This window comes from Ictalurus punctatus, chromosome 18 (genome assembly GCF_001660625.3).
Source record: "Ictalurus punctatus breed USDA103 chromosome 18, Coco_2.0, whole genome shotgun sequence".
Classification (NCBI taxonomy): domain Eukaryota; kingdom Metazoa; phylum Chordata; class Actinopteri; order Siluriformes; family Ictaluridae; genus Ictalurus; species Ictalurus punctatus.
Window position 1 is genome coordinate 13,074,120 of NC_030433.2, and position 19,672 is coordinate 13,093,791.

At 38.6% G+C, this 19,672-nt stretch overlaps 1 protein-coding gene across 1 annotated transcript in view; it reads right to left on the reverse strand.

Moving 5' to 3' along the window:
* slc8a4a (solute carrier family 8 member 4a) overlaps positions 1-19,672 on the reverse strand; it is an 87,375-nt gene that overhangs the window by 34,459 nt on the left and 33,244 nt on the right. The window contains exon 4 of the mRNA XM_017491975.3: positions 18,773-19,281. Within this exon, the coding sequence (XP_017347464.1) occupies positions 18,773-19,281 (509 nt within the window). The remainder of the gene's footprint in view (positions 1-18,772; positions 19,282-19,672) is intronic.

Genomic DNA, 19,672 nt, shown 5'->3' on the forward strand with positions numbered 1-19,672 from the left:
TGTAACATGCACTCAGCTTAAGCAACAGGTTTAACAAAAGCGGTGGTAAAAACAGGGTGCATAAAGGTGTCTACACATACCATGCACTTTATTAGGAACACCTGTACACCTGCTCATTCATGCTTTATCCAATCAGCTAATCATGTGGCAGAAGCACAATGCATAATATCCTGCAGACACAGAACAAGAGCTTCATGTTCACAAAAGTGTGATCTCTGTGAATTTAACCATGGCAGGGTTGTTGGTATCTGATGGGATGGGTTGAGTATTTAATAACTGTTGATCTCCAGAGATTTCTGCAAACATCAGTCTCTAGAGTTTACACAGAGGTCAGAGGTTGCACTAGGACTCATGAAAGAGTGATATCTGCCGGTGGGGAGGAGTAACTGAGCAGGTGTTACAAAAGTTAGGAAGAGCGGTAGGACATAGTGGAAAGCCAAAAGACCACAAAACAGAAGACACAAAGGGATGAATTGCTTTTCATCAACAAAAGTCTGTGAGCCCCATGCGTGGTCTAACTGCAGCAAATAAAAGCGAGAGGAAAAAGCACGGGGTTTTGAGACTGGCTCGGTTACAAAGAAGCCGTGTAATTACAGACAGCCTGTATGAGAGATCTGAGGTATTATAAGATGAAGAATGTAATTAATTTCACTACAGCTCTCTTTCCCAGAACTGGAATCATACACCTCTGTCATCCCTAATTGTTTAACTTAAACCTAATAGGCTAGTGCTAGAGAGGGAGAAAGAGAGATAATGAAAGAACAGGGCCTAAAGGTATAGCTATTAATAGCGACGACAGATTTCTTACCGTCCACCTACCAGACTATTGTTTGCTATTTCAATCCTGTCAAACTGTTAATCTCAAGACCTTTTGACTACTGCGGAATCAGAGGCTGACGCAAAGATTAGTAATATCCTCTCAAAATGGGTGGATATAAATTGCTTGCTTTATAGTGTGCATACTGTAGCTCAGTGTTAGATAGAATGCATATATTACAGCAGAAAATAATTTTCCCCACTGACTCAATAACACAACTGGGAAGTGTGCAAATACCACAGCCTTAGTATTCGGCTATATTATACACTTAAACACAATGCAGGTGCCTTGAACAGAATATCTCAGTCAAAAATATTGCATAAGCTCATATATGTAGCTATCCTTAATGTACCTTTATACGTCTAGCCATGTCTTTGCGCGTTTGCTGAGAGTAGACTGATGGTTGACAGGTAGGAATTTGGCTAATAGTTGCTGCAAGACTTTTATAATTGACCAACTGGTGTGAAAGAAGGTGGGAATTACAGCGAGTGGTTAAATGCAAACATGTGCACACATGATGCAGTATTAGATCATAAGCATATCATAATGAAACTAAAGCCGAATCACGGACGTTTTCTCAAATTTAGACGCTTTTATAAAAAGAGGATGTATGGTCACCCTAACAAAAGCATTTCAGAGAACAATTTGTGTTAATTTCTACCAAATGAACTTTGCCAAAATTTATTTGCACATGCACCAGGAGGTTGCTCACGCGAGTCACGACTGGCAAGAGAGAACCAGAACTATAATCAAGCAGCTGTCTACATTGTGTCAAATTATTAATTTCTTTGGTTTTAAATGAAAATAATTGTAATCCTGATAGTATTCCCATTTTCTTACAAAATGTACCTGTAATCTTATTACTTTGTTTTTTGAAGTAACTGTATTGGATTACAGTTGCCAGTTTTTTGTATCCTGATTATGTAACACTGTTAAATGTATTCCGTTACTCCCAAAGCCGGCATATCAAACAAGCCTGTTGTTGATCATTTTCCATCAACAGCACGCTACATTGTGTTTTATTCCTTACTTATAATATACTTGATAAACATCATGACAGACAGAGACTCTGCTGAACTGTGAACAGTTTTACTTAATTTTTCCCATTATCCATTCAGAGCTAGCATTAGACATATGCATAAGTGCAGCATTCTGTACATAAGTATATTTGTATGTTGTTTCCCAATAAACCTTCACTGCAGTTTGCCAAAAAGTTCACAATTGCTGCTTGCACACACACACACACACACACACACACACACACACACACACACACACACACACACACACACAAACACACACAACTTTTAATAAGCATAACAAATTGTCGTGTGATTGCAATTATAACTGGTTATAATTGCAAATATAATTGCACACTTAGCCTAATTGTGATGTTCTATGCTATGGCTAGTTTAAGATTAATCATTCGTACTTTGAAAAGAGCATACCATTAAACACTGAGGCTATTCACACTGTAAAAATATTGTGTACGCAAGTTACAGACGTATAACTTCACAGTAGAGGTGGTGGACCTGGTTTATATACAAGTCATAAGTCCCAAATAAACAATGTGAATATAATGTATGAATATAGCACATGAATATAGAGAAAAGTACTTCAGCGTGTCTAGTGTGTAAAAAGAGCCCATGCTTATTGATTCTACCTTAATAGTCCATGATAGCACATTTGTTAGCATGTAGTATGCAGTGGCCTGTGTGGTTTCAAGCTTAGCTGTAGTCTTTAGGGGAAGCCTTAGATGGAACATTAGTCCCTGGTTCCTCATTATGAGTTGCTGTGAACTGCGTCGGAGCGGTGCTGCACAACGCTTTATTTTAGCGCCACATGTTTATGTGCACTGGGCGTGCAGAGCCAGCCACAGGGGAATACTAATATTGGTAAATAAATAACGCTTCAGAATCAGTAGCATGGAGTAAAATAAGAGCATGCACAATGTTTTGTGTGAAAGCACGAGTGTGTAAATGTATGTGGTACCATGAAGTATATAAGTCTGTCACAGCCATGCTAGGCAGCATGCCACATACACATACACACACACACACACACACACACACACACACACACACACACATACACAAGCACAGGCCTGAGATCATGGGGAAAATAATCAAGACTTAGATAAAGTACATTATCTCTTCTTTGTGATTTTGGATCATTGCACCAAATGTCAAAATATAGGCTTTTATAGGCTTTACTTTTGTATTACTTTATTATTATTATTATTATTATTATTATTATTTTCTTCTGAAACTTGTTTAACTGAAACAATAGCAAATATTTCTTAGGAAGAAAGTACACTGTTGGGAAATAAATTCAGCCTAATGCTTTTGTTGTTGGATGAAAAGCAAGTCATTGTACTGAATTACAAAAACAAACAAACAAACCCAACAACAACCCATATAAGCTTTTATATAATAAAAAAAAGAAATTAATATTGAGCAATGTTTTGTTAATTTTTGTTCTGCTAAGAGAAATAGATTCTGAGGAAAGCCACACTCACTTTATAGCTGGCTAGCTAGCTTACATTGATTAGTACATTCCTGTTAAATGTGCTTCAGGTTAAATTGGCAACCCTTCTTCATTTTCATGTTCAGCTGACTAGCTTTCATATTTTAAATCAAAGTTTATATTCCTGAAAAGTATCACTTGCTATGACCACTGATGATGTAGTAATGATTTAGAACTAGGCAGTGGAATTTTACGTGCTGAACACAGATGAGTGGAGTGATATACACAGTGAAATCTCAGAGTGCGGTTATAGGAAATATAGACACTCTTTGAACACCGCTCAACCAATCAAATTAGTGGACCAGAAGTAATCGTTGTGGAAACTAGTTTGTATCATACTGCTTAAACCAAAAAGAATGGTAAATTGTGTCACTTTCTTGGGGATAATTAAGTCATTTTTATGATTGTAAAATTCATGTAAAATTCATCATTTTGAACTCACCTACAGCAAACGGTCAAGCCCAAATGACTTCAAAATAAATACAGACTACATGAACATTACTTAGTAAATAACATATTTGTATTGTTAAACCTTTATAGTACACTGACAGCGCTACTACTCTTGTGCTGCCACATTGTTAGCAAACTTGTACATAATGATGCATATTGTGTAACATAGAAATCAAGTATCATCAAGTATTGTGATATGATATTTTTGTTACATCACTCACCTTTAGTCATAAATTGCCAGAAATGACCTGAGTGCATAAAGAATGAGATTCGGCAAGTGTTACGTTGTATCCACCCTCCTCTGCACTCGCTCACACTCTCCCTTTAACGATCTGTGGGTGGATGGATGGGTGTCTATTTCTGTCTGTACATATCTATGGGTACACAGGCATAGATTTGACTATCATAATCCTTTTCAAGCTCACTTTAATACCATGACTCCCTGAACAAACAAATAAATTAACCTACATTTTACACTGACCTTATCAAAACGTCACTCATACACATCTGTATGTGCTGTGTGTATGCATCAGATAGCAAGCATGATCAGCAGATAGAGAAATAAGTACAAGATAAGTACAAGTTTAGGGAGCAGGTTCAGTCAACTCAACACCACTGTGTGAAGCCTGAGCAAGTCTATGTTCCCAATAAATCCCCAGTGTTCCCAAAGCCCAATCACTGATCTCCATTGTTCCCAATGATCAATCACTGATCTCCATTGTTTCCAATTACAATCACTGATTTCCATTGTTCCCAACAACCAATCACTGATCTCCATTATTCCCAAATACCAATCACTGAACACCGTTGTTCCCAATGACCAAACACTGATCTCCATTGTTCCCATTGACCAATCACTGAACACCATTGTTCCCAATAACCAATCACTGATCTCCATTGTTCCCAATGACCGATCCCTGATCTCCATTGTACCCAATGACTACAGCTGATCATTGGGAACAATGGTGATCAGTGATTGGTTGTTGAATGGTTGAATGGCTTAAACAATAGTGCTTAAAGAACAGTGATTCACTCATAAATAAGAAACATCAATTTCAAGTGCTTTTTAAAAAATCACTTTTACCGAGCACCACAAATTCTGGACACATGACACACATCTGTTTTTACATTGAAACAGAGAATAAATGCATACATCTCTGTTCAATTGTCTTTAATTTTTTGTTTTCATGGTGAATTTTTTAAATAAGCCACATTAAAATCAACAAAAGTCTGCAAAAACATTCTTTTCTCTTTTTTTTTGCTACAGTATGTTTTTTTTTTTTTAAATACTGATCTAGAGGAGGGACTCAAATTCTGTTGGGAAAATGGCTACTTATAACATAGAACAATATCAAATATGCAAACTTATGCAAATATACAAACACCCACGCATCCTCATATACTCCGTTATAAGCGCACGCACACACACACACACACACACTAACTCAAACACAGAGAATAAGGGAGTGTCACTGTCTTCGCCACTGCCTGAGGAAGATACAAGCACTATTAGAAAATATCCATGGCATCCAGTCTAAACTTTTGGGTAACCTGGAAAATAGCTAGTCATGTATTTCTTCCAAAAAATCTTCACAAGCCTGAGAATTATCCCAACAAAATATGTATAAAATCTGTTTGACAGTCCGTTTTGTTCCAAGGGAATGAATACAAAATGAATCATACATTCAACATTTACAGTTCTGATCTCATTCCTGGTGGAATGAGTAAGATAGCAGAAATACACTAATCAAGGTACGCTATGAGATTATCTAAAAACTGTGACACCAGTGTCAAGCACATTAAGGACAAAAATGGATTACTTAATCCAGGCTGGTCTGTTTAATTTTATATCTTCAAAGGAATGACAGGCATATGATAATAATGTCATGGTAATGCTGCAAAACACTCTTTGGATGCTGTGTGTTAATTCATAATTCAGACTCAGGAAAGGAAGGATGGGAGAGATAGAGATGAATCTAAAAATAGGATAGAGAGAGAGAGAGAGAGAGAGAGAGAGAGAGAGAGAGAGAGAGAGAGAGAGCGAGAAGAGAGAGAGACACTGTCCAGCTGAGAGGTCTCCTGATGTTGTTGTATGAAGTGTTTCCCCTCCATAGCACAATCATTCCATTCGCACAGCGCCATTCAATCCAATCAAATGCCTTTTGCTCTTACAAAAAGCAGCTCATCATACACGCCATCAAATCAATGCAAGTCAAACTGATAGTAAATATAAACTACCTCTTCATCAATGTGTTTCTTTTTTATGAATCTAGTACACAGCTTGCAAGATGGGCTGGATGTTGTGAGACTAAATGGATATTAAATGTGTTTTGGGGAAGCAGTTCAGTCCTGTTCAGTGTTTTCAACATAGGACTAAAGGAAAACTCATTTCTCTTCATGGTTAATTAATGTAGGTGAACGTTAACTCCATTCAGCTGAGAAGTAAATAATTATTACTTACAGCACGTGATATTGTGTTAATTTTTATAGAAATAAGGTTAAATATTGTTAAATATATTGTGTATATATTGTGAATTGTTTGTTATTCTGTTACTGATATTGCTTTTAGCTGAATGGTCTTCCATTCAAGTCCCTTCCAGTCCCTCTATGATTTTGCGATCATAGAAATGAATGCAAAATCAAGCAAACTCACCAATATTCCAAAGAGGAGCTTGCAATTTTTCAAAATTATTGCAGATTTTCCGGACATTTTGGCCAAGCCGTGTCATGTGACATCATCATAAAGTGCATTCAGTCAAAGCCCTCTTCGATTCACATGCGTCGATCATGAGTGGAGCTAAAAGGTCTAATTTGCCAACAATCCTCACTGTGAAAGACCGTGCAAAACTATTTCGTGCAATTGCAATTTCACCAATTCAAGTAGTTTTACCACAGAAAAAGCAGAAAAAACTGCAAATTGCGTTGCAAATTTTTTAAAAGTCTGCAGCAAAATCAAGCATTTTTGATCACAACAGGCCCCAAAAAGATACTCTGTGAAATCTTGTATGGACTGATCTTTAGTCCTTTATCTTTGAGATAATTTAGAAACTTTGAAGCTAAAGTAAAACCAATACCGAATGATATTACATTACCTGTGGTTCTAAACCGTTTAAAAATACTAATATTTATGAATAATTTTGTCGTGATGTATTTGGTTTCTTTTTTTTAATTGACTTAAGGCTACAGAATGTTCACATTACCAGGATCAAGTAACACAGATCTGATTTTCTGACTCAATGTGACACAGATCTGATTTTTTTCAGAACATCTGAAAATCTGAGCCACTTTCCTATGTGGTCCTAGATCGGATACATATCTAATATGTGGCCATGCGACATAAATGAATACACAATACAATATATGGTACATTTTCAGATTGTAATTTATGTGGCTTTTCCTCAGTGAGCATGTGCATATCACCGTTATCATCATCACCCAGTGTCAGCAGTGCAGCAAAACAACAATGTGCAACAGCAACAGCAGCAACTATCAACTATATGCAGTGTAAGGAAGGGGAAATTGGTACTCGATATTTGTGAATCGATGCAAGCTAAACTGGAAGGAACTTAACAAAACCGAGTAGTGTAGTGAAACAACTGCGCAAAAAATCAATGTGTGCATGTGGGGGAATTTCAGGGGATTGGTGCGTTCTCACTAAAGACAAATATAGGTTATTGGCATTATGAATGTGACCCATCAAGATAGACAGATCCAACCTGAGCAAAAAAATAGAATTATGCAAAGAAGCTTGTAATGTGACACAACTCAAATCACTTCACCAATCTACCATGCAGAATCAGATGGATGTGGCTTAGAGTAGGTTCCTTCCGGTGTATTATTACGGTGAAAACATGGATATAATAAGGACCTTTTTGCTACTATCCATGAACTGCTGTTTTGCACGTTTTCCTTCAGTGCTTCTTTTTTCCCCCTCTCTAAAAATAGAGAATGGCCTTGCGCCTGCTTTCCTATTCACGACTTCATTCACATTCTTCTCCCGTCTTTCATTCTTATTGATTTCTGTCTTTCTCTGCTTTCTGTCTGTGCAGGCTGTGTGAAATTAAACAGTTCACCAGCTCCGGACTCAGGGCCATAAACCACTGCAGGTGCCTGACGATAAGAAGGTATTGATGAAAAACAATGGCCTGGCAGTTCAGGACTCTGAGAGAGAGATTGGGGTGAGAGTAATGGGGGGGGGGTGTTGTTGGCTGGCGGGGGTGTGAAGGGGGATTTATGGTTTACTTATGGGGGGTTATTGGGGTGCAGAGAGAGCTTGAGAAAATTGTCCAGTATGCCACCCTGTGACAGGACAAATAAAATGTGTCATGTGTTGCTGCATTTTCTCTCTTGCGTAGCTGCACAATGAATCATAGTTCATAAAGTTATCATTGGTTTGGGATTTTTCATTAACCATTTTCTATATATTTATATAGAATATATAAATAATTCTATATAAATAGAATTATTTATAGAATAATTTTTCTATAAATAGAAATATTCAATAATGATTTCCTGTTTTAATAATCAAAGTTATATTAAAATAGCTAACACTGAAATCTATCATTGTTTTAGCCAAAGGTTTTAGCCAAAGGTAGTGAATGGTTAACATTTATTTCAATAGTCCACGTAGTTCATCAACCAGCCTCTTAACTAATGGGTGGCTGAGGCTCAGGTGCTAGCGCGGGTTGTCCACTAATCGTAGGGTTGGCGGTTCGATTCCCACATGACTCCATATGCTGAAGTGTCCTTGGGCAAGACACTGAAACCCAAGTTGCTCCCGATGGCAAGTTAGTGCCTTGCATGGCAGCTCTGTTACCATTGGTGTGTGAGTATGTGTGTGAATGTGTGAAAGAGACAGTGGAAAGCACTTTGAAAAAAAGCGCTATATAAGTGTAGACCATATACCATTAATGCCAAACAATAAATAAAGAGTTTATGGTTGTTCATGTTTAGTAGATAATCTATACACACTTTATAGTAGATAATCTCTCTATATATACACACTCTATAGACTATCAACTTGCATCTTTTGCTTTCTTTATTATTTGGATGGTCTGACTTTTATTCCTTGATGTGTAGTAGATCATCTATAGATTCTGTATATTAAACTGTCAAGTGCAGTTAATGTGTACTCTGTTGAAAGATTGTATGGCTTTGTTCGAAACCAGATTTAAAGAAAGAAAAGAAAGAAAGCCAAACAAATATTATTTGACATGTTGTTGATAATCAGTTGCTATGTTGCTTCATGATGGAATATAGATTGTTTATAACGTGTCTAAATTGACTGTCCAAAAAAAAGTGTAACAAGCTGCATTGTCTTGAAGATAGCATGGTGGTTTCATTAAAAAATTTTGAAAAATTATAAATGTATAAGCTTACAACAGACAAATATTTCAACAGCACTCAAAAGATTAATACATATGTGTATTAATCTTTACATGTAAAATTAATGTGAGTAAGGGGAGTCTTATTTTGATTGTGACTGTGATGGCTAGACTACTGGGTCAGAGCATCTCCATAATGGCAGGTCTTTGGGGTGTTCCCTTAATGCAATGGATATTACCTACTAAAAGTGGTCCAAGGAAGGACAACCGGTGAATTGGTGACAAGGGTGCACAAGGCTCACTGACGCGTGTGGGGAGAAAAGGCTAGCCCGTCTGATCTGATCTCACTGAAGAGCTACTACAGTACAAATTGCTGAAAACGTTAATGCTGGCTAGGATAGAAAGGAGTCAGAACACAATGCATCACTGCTTGCTGGGTATGGGGCTGTGTAACCGCACACCGGTCAGAGTGCCCATGCTCACCCCTGTCCACCACTGAAAGCGCCTACAATGGGCATGTGAGCATCAGAACTAGACCATGGAACAATGGAAGAAGCTGACCTGAATCACGTTTTCTTTTACATCATGTGGACAGTCATCTATGTGTGTGTTGCTTACCTGGGGAAGAAATGTCACCAGGATGCATTATGGGAAGAATACAAGCTGGTAGAGGCAGTGTGATGCTCTGGGCAGTGTTCTGCTGGGAAACCTTGGGTCCTAGCTTTCATGTGGACGTTACTTTTACACATACCACCTACCTAAACATTGCTGCAGACCAAGTACACCCCTTCATGACAATAGTATTCCCTAATGGTAGTGGTCTCTTTCAGCAGGATAATGTGCCCTGCCACACTGCAAAAATTGTTCATAAATGGGTTGAGGAACATGATGAAAAGTTCAAAGTGTTGACTTGGCCCCCAAAGTCCCCAGATTTCAATCCGATCGAGTATCTGTGGGATGTGCTGGACAAACAAGTCAGATCCATAGAGGCCCCACTTCACAACTTACAGGACGTAAAGGATCTGCTGCTAACATCTTGGTGCCAGATACCACAGCACCTTCAGAGATCTTGTAGAGAGCATGCCTTGAGTGGTCAGAGCTGTTTTGGTGACACAATATTAGGCAGTGGTTTAAAAGTTATTTCTGATAAGTGTACTGTCTGATATAAAAGGAATGCCTGTTTCCTGTTTATTTAAAGTGCAATGAAACTGACAAATTGTAATGATTGGGATTTCCATGTTGAGTGAAATAATCATGTTTACCAGGTTAACCGTTGTCATACATTCCTGTACATTTCTAGTCACCCAACCACAATGCTTCTTTTTAAGCCATTCATTTTCTCGATTGCTTTGCCATTAAACATCTTAATTTGTATCCTCATTACTGAGGAAAGGCATTTCTTTGGTGGTCTGCCAAATGTAATTACCCAGAAAACCCAGCTTTCTTATTAAATATGACAAAACTGGAAAAGGATAAAGAGAACTCGGCTCCTTTCTCACTTGATGATGAATTAGTCGATTGGAAAACGTTTTCATATCAAGCAAATTTGAAGCAGCAGTTCAAGGTATTAACTGAAAGGCTCGAACTTTGCTGCCTTAGGAGGGCTATCCTGCTACGTTGCTTCTGTGTGTGTGTGCATGTGTGTGTGAGTGTGTGTGTGTGTGTGTGTGTGTGTGTGTACTCGGAGTCGAGCAGGGCATGCCATGTGTGGGAGCAGTAGTTTTCTGCGGCACACAGGCAGTATGCTAATCAATTCTGTCACTCCACAGGAAAGATTAGCTCAATTCAATCTCTAATTCCAATTTTAGGAGAAAATGGTGACAGAGAGGGGGTGTGCATGTTTGAGACATTTCTTCTCTTGGCAATAAGACTTGTCAGTGGCCACAGGGGTATGGATGTGCGATTTTCGCAGCAATGTATTTACCCTTTATCCACAGCCGTGTTTGCAAATGAGATACTGTGCAAGCAAATCTTCACTATATTCCCTAGATTAGGTTTAGCAAAACATAATTCCAGCTCCAGCACGGTTGTACGCATGCCTAGCCTACTGTTTCTTAACCAAATATAGCTCTTCTGTCAGTTGAGGCTCATAGTCCTGCTCATCCAAACCAGCCTACATGCAAAGCTATCTGCCTCAAACTCACGAGAGGCACGAGTGAGGGGATAAGTGAAGAAAAGGAATAAGGAATGCAGAGAGGATGCAAGGGTGAAATACAGGAGGAAATGAGAGTGGCTCACTAGTTAAACTCTTGCCTAATAACTATGTAACTAAGTAGCTAATGTGCTTTAATTAACAATGTACTGCATTTTTCAACCTAATGTCTATAGAGAAAAAAAATTATTCAGTGATTCAGTAAATATAACAAAAACAAATCTGTCATTTTTACACAAAATAGTAAATTATTAGAATAACTGTACTCAATGAATTCATGTAAATATGTGTCTAAAACACAAAGTGTATATTTTACTTACTTTACTGGTTTAAAATTAATATTACTTTGCAAATGCTCACAAGACTAGAAAAAAACCCTAATTGATTAAGTAATTGATTGAATACTAATATGGGGGCATGTTTGTTGAACTTGATTTGCATATATGTTTGCTTTAAACAGATATAACTTTAAACAGATTGACTTTTCAGCATTAAGGATGGGTTGTTTTCAATATTTCTTGTTTTATGTGGCTTTAAGGCCTAAGGTTGTTACATGCACAAACAGTGAGGGTAGAAATGTTAATAACATTATAAATCTTACCATTGATTAAGTCCTCATACATTTAAATGTGTTTATTAGTTTATGTGTAAATGTAGCTAGCTTGTTGGTTAGCTAACTAATGTAATCTGATCTCGAAACACAGATTCTATGATAGATGCAAAAAACACTGGAAAACCACTCAGCAAACAAAGACAAACAGTATTGTATTGCATTGTTTATTTTGCCTGCCATGTTATCCCAATGTCCCAGTTGGTTGGCTTAATATTCACTTGTGTGTAGAGAGCCAAAATATAACTTACAGTCCCAAAATATAAAGGCCATTCCAGAAGACGCAAACCACTCACCAAAAAAAAATCAAAGCCAGATTGGAATTCGCAAAGAAACACAGAGATGAGCCACACAAGTTCTGGAACCAGGATTAACTTCTACCAAAGTGATGGAAATACCAAAGCATGGAGAAAGAAATGATCTGCTCATGATCCAAAACCTACAAGCTCATCTTTGAAACATGGTGGAGGTGTCATGACTTGGGCTTGCATGGCTGGTTCTGGAACAGGTTCAATAATCTTTATTGATGACGTAACCCAGGATGAATTTTAAAGAAACATTTAATAAATGCATCCAAATTAATCGGGAGAAACTTTGTCATGTAGCAAGACAATGATCCAAAATACACTGCCAACACAGCAGAGGACAGGGGCTGTGGGGAGTGGAAGGGCTTAGACTGGCCAAGTCAATCACCAGACCTTAGCCCAACTGAGTAGCATTTCACCTCCTGAAGAGGAAGCAGAGGAGAGAAACCCCTCAAACAAACAACAACTGAAAGATGCTGTGGTAAAAACATCACAAAAGAAGAAACCAACAATCTGGTGATGTGGCAGGCTTTGCAGTTAGGGTTAGGGATATGGAAACAAATATTAGTGTTATTTATTGTCATTTACTTTAAGTCTTATCTGGTCCTATACTTTTACTCGCCTAAAAATTGGGTGGTCTGATACAAAACGTTCCAAATTTTATGTTTTTCAGCACATCCATCCATCCATTTTCTATACCGCTTATCCTACAGGTTAATGGGAAACCTGGAACCTATCCCATGGAGCATGGGGCATAAGGTGGGGTATAACCTGAACAGGGTTTGTTCAGAACATGTAGATGTAAATCCCACAAAATAAAGGCTTGTCTCATGTCTATTTTTTGATCTCAAACCCAAATGTCTTCGGTGTATAGCACAAACAAAAAATTAATTGGCCTTGCCATTCCAATAGTTTTAGAGGGGACTGTATGCATATTAACTCTACATTAATTGATCATTAAGAAGAAGCAGTCACATATACATTACAGTGAAATAAATTTTTCACATATCCCTGCTTCTTAGGAGGCTGGGATCAGAGCACAGGGTCAGCCTGAAGTGGCGCCCCTGGGGTGCAGGGGGTTGGGGGCCATGCTCAGGGGCCCAGCAGTGTCAGCTTGAACACCTGACCTTCCGATCAATAACAACTGTTTAAATCTGTATGATTTGTATTGGTGTAGGTTTTTGGGGGACAAGTTTGAATATGTCTGTCACAAGGCTTTATTTTAAATTTCTTGCATAGCTAGCTAGTTTACTCATATAACACAGGTTCATCAACAATTATACAGTCAGTGTTTAAAATTGATAGCCATATTTACTAAGAGAATGACAGCCCAAAATGTGGCCTGTGAGTGATTTTTTTTCATGGAGAGTGAATTTTTTCATTCACTCTCAATGACAATCTTTCTCTCAAGGACAATTTTTTACTTTAGGTTGCCAAATTTCAGGGTTTAGGACAGCATTTGGGAGAGGGCCAGAGTCAGCTTTCCTTTTCTGATATATAACACTATAACACACATAATCATGACAACCTGGGAGCAATACTGAATTGTCTTCTTCACCGTCCATGACCTTTCAGCATATCTGGGTTCCATATGTACCAGTTATTCTATTTATTCTGATATTTCTCACTTGTTCACAAACTCCCACAAAGGGAAAAAGCTTGTTGGCTAACAAGTATAATTAAAATTAAATAATAATTTAAAAAGGTAAGACTTAATTCATACAATGTTGGTGCTATGAGGAGTATGAAAGAAGTTGAAATGAGCAGTTGAAATGAAACCAATGTCACTAATCAGCCCTTTCAGAGATGGAACTACTTTTTCAGACAGAATGTTAGATGTAAATGTGTGGGTCTGAGCATACATGGATACTGCCTCAAAACCTTTGGAAAAGAATTTGAAATATTTATTGACAGATTTCGACAGCCGATCCCATTACAAGTGAGTTTTGAGTAAACCGGTTTAAGGAAGATATATCAAATTTCTCATTGGCAGTAGCTTGAGATTAAGTTGAAAACACTTGCATATTCCATTTAGAGGAAATATGCTTGCTGTGAACATTTTCATGTTTCAGAATGCAGATTTAAATGAGCTCTCTCAACCCAATCCCACACACTGTAAAAACCTTCAGCTTCTTGAATGTAGATCGAGTGTGTCAGAATGCAAGGGTCGCCATCGATCCATCATTTCCAGGCAAGCACACAGTCTTACTCATGTAGAGTCTCTTCTGAACTCGTTCTAGTCATGACTTCAGCTTCATCTTAAAATGTGGGCTTACATAAGTGCCTCCTTTCCCCACTCCTTTGCCTTTCATCTCAATCTTTCCAGCTTGGTTTTGGTACAGAAGCATGCTGGAGGAGAACAATCATCGATCACAGTCGCACATACACAGACATGACTGTATACACTACCACACTCACTCGCATACACGCTATAATACAACACCCTGTTGGCTTGGAGCTTGGAGCCTGGTGTATTTACTAAATGCCAGGGCTTAGCAGTGTTCAATTTTATATCCATTTTCACTGTCATCTATTAGCTATCTCAAATAATGCTCTGCTCTACACACATACACAGAAACAGAATTCCCCAGACTCCTGTAGTCTTGTCTCAGCTCCCTTGAATTGCCAGGGAAATAAGTGAGCTAAACGTCAGTTAAAGCTGCTTCCTAGCATTCGAAGCAAAATTCTCTTTAGGGGTTTTCCTTACCTACAGCAAATATATACTCACTGCCACTTTATTAGGAGCACCTGTACCCCTATTCCTGCAACTGTCCAAACAGACAATCATGTGGCAGCAGTGCAATACACAAAATCATGTACATTCAGGTCCTCAGTTAATATTCACATAGAAAAAATTGTGATTTAAGTGACTCATTGGCATGGTTGTTGGTGCCAGACAGTCTGGTGTGAATATTTCAGAAACTGCTGATCTCCTGAGATCGCTCAATTCTGAATTGAGAGGCAAGCAGAGACTGCTCTTTGTCCTGACTGGTTGTATGTTACTAGTCTACGTTTTTTCTTCTGCAGTTGAAATAATCTATGATGCCACAGAGACAGAATTTTTTCCACTGAGCAGATTTCTATTGAAGCTGCCGGAATGTGAAGACTCTGTGCATCAAACGTTACAAAAACAACACTGACCCCACCTTTAACTCTGCCTTTTTGCATCGTGTGTCCATTTCTAAGAGCCGTGGGTAGATACAGGTCAAAGCAAGCTGACCCATGCTGCACTGACAAACATGTACTGCTTAGGTTTTGCACATCATACACATATACTGCCAGAATCATTTCTGCGGTTACCGACTCCCAGGCTTATCCACTCAATCCGCCCACCCACACACGCACTTCAATTGAGCCCTTCTCACACACACTCTGCAGTGGCTGTACACATGAACACACTGATTTAACAAACACATAAATTCAGCGCTACAGAAAACAGCAGACAGCACACACGGTGGCTTTTTCCTTTGCATAATTAATAATAGCATTTCCATCAGGGTACATATGTGGTTCACACACACAGACACACACACACACACTCACACTCCCACACACAGCCTCGTTCTCATCTCAACTACTCCAGTCAACCAACGCTGTGAACACTGAGATCTAACTGCTCATACAAATGCCACTTTTTCTCTCTCACATGTATCCCTCCTCTCTTCCCTACCTTTACTCCCACCTCTATACCTGCCTCTCACCTCCTCTCTCCATTTAATCCCTTTTGTTTTTATCACAACAGTGTTAAATTCTGCTCAATTCACCCACACCATGCACTTCATCCCATTGTACTGCTCACTCACTCATGTAGAGCTATCCATCCTTCTCACTTCTGTCCACCCATCTCGGATATATCCCCTCCCTTTATCCCTCTTTTGACCATAAAATAATTTCTGAGCCATGTTCATCATTGATTACAACAAAACAAGGTTATGTTTACTCAAATAACCACTCTTTACAACCATTGTGACCAGAAAGGCATCTCAGAACACACAATATGTTGAACCTACAACAGCAGAAGACCACTTCGGCTTCCACTCCTGTCAGCCAAGAATAGGAATCTGAGGCTACAGTGGGCACAGACTCACCAAAACTGAATAGCTGAAAACTGGAAAAAGGCAACATTTCCCCAATCTTCAACTGTTCTGTTTCAGTAGCTTCAGATTCCTGTTCTTTGCTGTGCAATCTTCTCCCAGTGTGGTATTCTGCCATTATAGCCTGTCCACCTTAAATATTTGATGTGTTCTGAGATGCTTTTCTGCTCACCATGTGTGCAAAGAGTGGTTATTTGAGGTACCATATACCTCCTGTCAGCTCTAACCAGTCTCTGATCTGTCTCATCAACAAGAAGTTTCTGCCCATAAAACTGCAACTTCCTGAAAGATCACAAGACCAGATACTGGTGCAGGTAGCTATACCTTTTGGAGGTCAATATGTTGTTCCTAAAGTGGCTGGATAATTATAATAAAGAGCTGTGATTTCAATAATGTGCAAACAATATATAATGTATAAATTATGCCTATCACAAAGCCCTGCATTCAACTTAGCTTTCTTCACATGGCTCTCTCCCCTTAGTCAAGAAGTTCTTTTCCTTTTTTAAAAAAAAAAAAAAAATCATTTGACCCTTCACTCCATCTGTTTCAGTGTCAGGCAAGCTTAATGCATAGGTCAATCATGAATCTCAACTGTGAAAAAAAGACCCACTGTGTTTCTCTCTCTGGGATTCTCCTCCAGCCCTTATCCCTCACTCCCTCAGATTAACTTTCTCTCTCTCTCTTTGGAACGTAATCTTCCAGTATCCTGCTATATCTTCTTTATCCCGCCAATCAAAGACAGCAGAAATCCCCATCACTAAAAGGTCAAAAGTGAATTGGGGGTAGGGGTGGTAGTTTATCTTAAAAGGTGGTGGGGTGGAATTTGATGAACTACCTGTGCTAGTGAAATCCAATATCATGTCCTTATGAGACATTTTGCCAGATATTTCATGGTATTTCCTAGATGTCACAGTCACACAAGCTTTATATGAAGACCAATGTACTTTTTGTTATGGATTTTTCTGGGTTGAAGGTTACGTAATGATGTGGAATAGTTAGTATGTAAAACCTATCACCACTTGTTTAAACATAAATTTATGGTTAAAATGATGTTGTCAAAGTATTGCCATCTATTTCTCTCTTCTAAAATAATGTAAAGTTGAACAACACTCTTTAGACTCTTTAGTTCAATTATATGTTATAACTGACATTTTCTTAATAAAAACATTGATATACACTGACAATATCTTGTAATTAGAATTATATTTGAAAAAAATTTTCCCCTGTATATCACTTTTTGGTTAAAAAAAAAAGTTGTATATATTCCTGCCACTAAATATGAGTGAGATTAAGTCCAAAATATTGCTTATGTCCAAAACTGGTACAATATCCTAAATCCACTGAAATGTGAGACAAATCCATATACTCAAACCCAACATATAAATGATTCACATACATCATTCTGCACAATATTATAATATTACAAATAGAATTTTGGTGGCAAAATCTATACTTAATCTAAATTAAACCTTATGTAGCATCTGAAATGAATGGCACCTAAAATAATATACCTATCCAGATCATAAGAGGAGGTTTTTCTCTCTTTTCCTAACCAACAAACAATATGTCATTGACTACACTCACAAAACCTAGGTTATGGAAATAATGTAATAACACATTTTAAGTAAAGGTTCATTCATCCATCCAACCATTTTCCATACTGCTTATTGTACACAATGTCATCGGGGAGTCTGGAGCCTATCTCAGGGAACTGGGGGCACAAGGTGGGGGACACCCTGGACGGGGTGTCAACCCATCACAGGGCACAATCACAGACATTTACACACCCATTCACATTCTCCGGAAAATTTAGAGATGCCAATCAGCCTACAACACATGTCTTTGGACTGGCGGAGGAAACCGGAGTACCCGGAGGAAACCCTTGAAGCACGGGCAGAACATGCAAACTCCACCCAGGAGATGCAAGGTAAACGTGCTAATCACTAAGCCTCAAAACAGAACCTAAAAAGGTAGCAGCAAAAAATAATTAAGATCAATGTTTATAAAATTTCAGTTACTTTGATAGCTTAGCCTGCAAGCGCACACCATTTTAATAATCTTAAGCATATTATTCACTACTATAAATGATTCACTACCTATAGGAAAACTATTAGGATGAGTGTGTAAGGAATAAGAGAGGAATCTAAGTCCGGTGGGTTCTCAGAGTTTAATGGGTTCACTGGTTCACTGCCACAGAGATTGACTGGAAATCTGTCAGAGGAAAAATTTGTTTTTATTTTACAAATAAAGTGAGCATAAAGTCAATCTGGCATTTCTGAAAAGCGCCTCTTCAAATGCCAGCTCAATCGTGTAACTCCAGTGGTGATTTATGGGGCAATTTTCAGATATTATTACCACAATTGAGTCCACAATTCTTCCTCCTGTTTATGGTTTTAAGATTAAGTGTTTTGTATAAGGCTTTATTAATTTTGTGTAGCTTAGTTAACAAGCCAAACTGCCTTATAAAACCAAAACCAAAGTTTTAGAAACTTACATGGTCTCATCGTTGAGGAATTCCAATTTTCCAGCCACCTCCTCATAGTCCTCTCCAGCCTTGGCGGTCCCCTCACTGGTGTGGAACGGCACTGCCACCTTTCCGCGTGCTCCAGACGTTCTGTGCACCTTCACCTGCATGATGCCCACGCTCTCACTCACGCGCATTGACGCACCCTCGAATGTGAAGATCCCCGCATGGTCATCATCATAGATGGTCACCGTGGCAGTATGAGCAGCACCCAGCGCAGCTTTTGGCTGGATGGGGACGGAGCCTAAAAGGCTATTACCTGGGGCGTTTGGATCGAGAATGGAGACCTCGGCTCGATGAACGACACGTGGGTTACTGAGGTGCACATAGAAATGCTCGTCTTCCTCGAAGATGTCATCATCAATTACGCCAACTGTCAGCTCCTTTATGGTCTCGCCTGATTTGAAGACCAGTGTCCCCTCAGCAAACTCATAATCAGAGCCAGCGTTAGCTGTACCATCCTCAGTTCGATAGTCCACCTGGGGAAAGGCACAGCACAGGATTTTGTAGTCACAGATCTGTGGATGCTCAGGTGATACAGGTCAACAAAAAACAACAACTTTTAAGCACTGAAATATCTGAAAACGGTGGAGCAGAGTTTGAGTTTTCATACAGCAGCAACAACATTGCTGAGATTGTGGGTCGTAGGCTAAAAATTTAGAAATCCACTGACACCCTCTGATGTTCAAACTCAGTTCGATACACATCCTTCCCAGCAGGTAATTAATGCCTGACAAGATTTATGCATGAGACATATGCTCACCATTCATTTTATTAGGAACACCTACACATGCAATTATGCAGATAGTGGACAGTTGAAAGTTGAAAAATTTTGCCTGGTCTTATTCCAGTCTTCAACAATTTGCATAA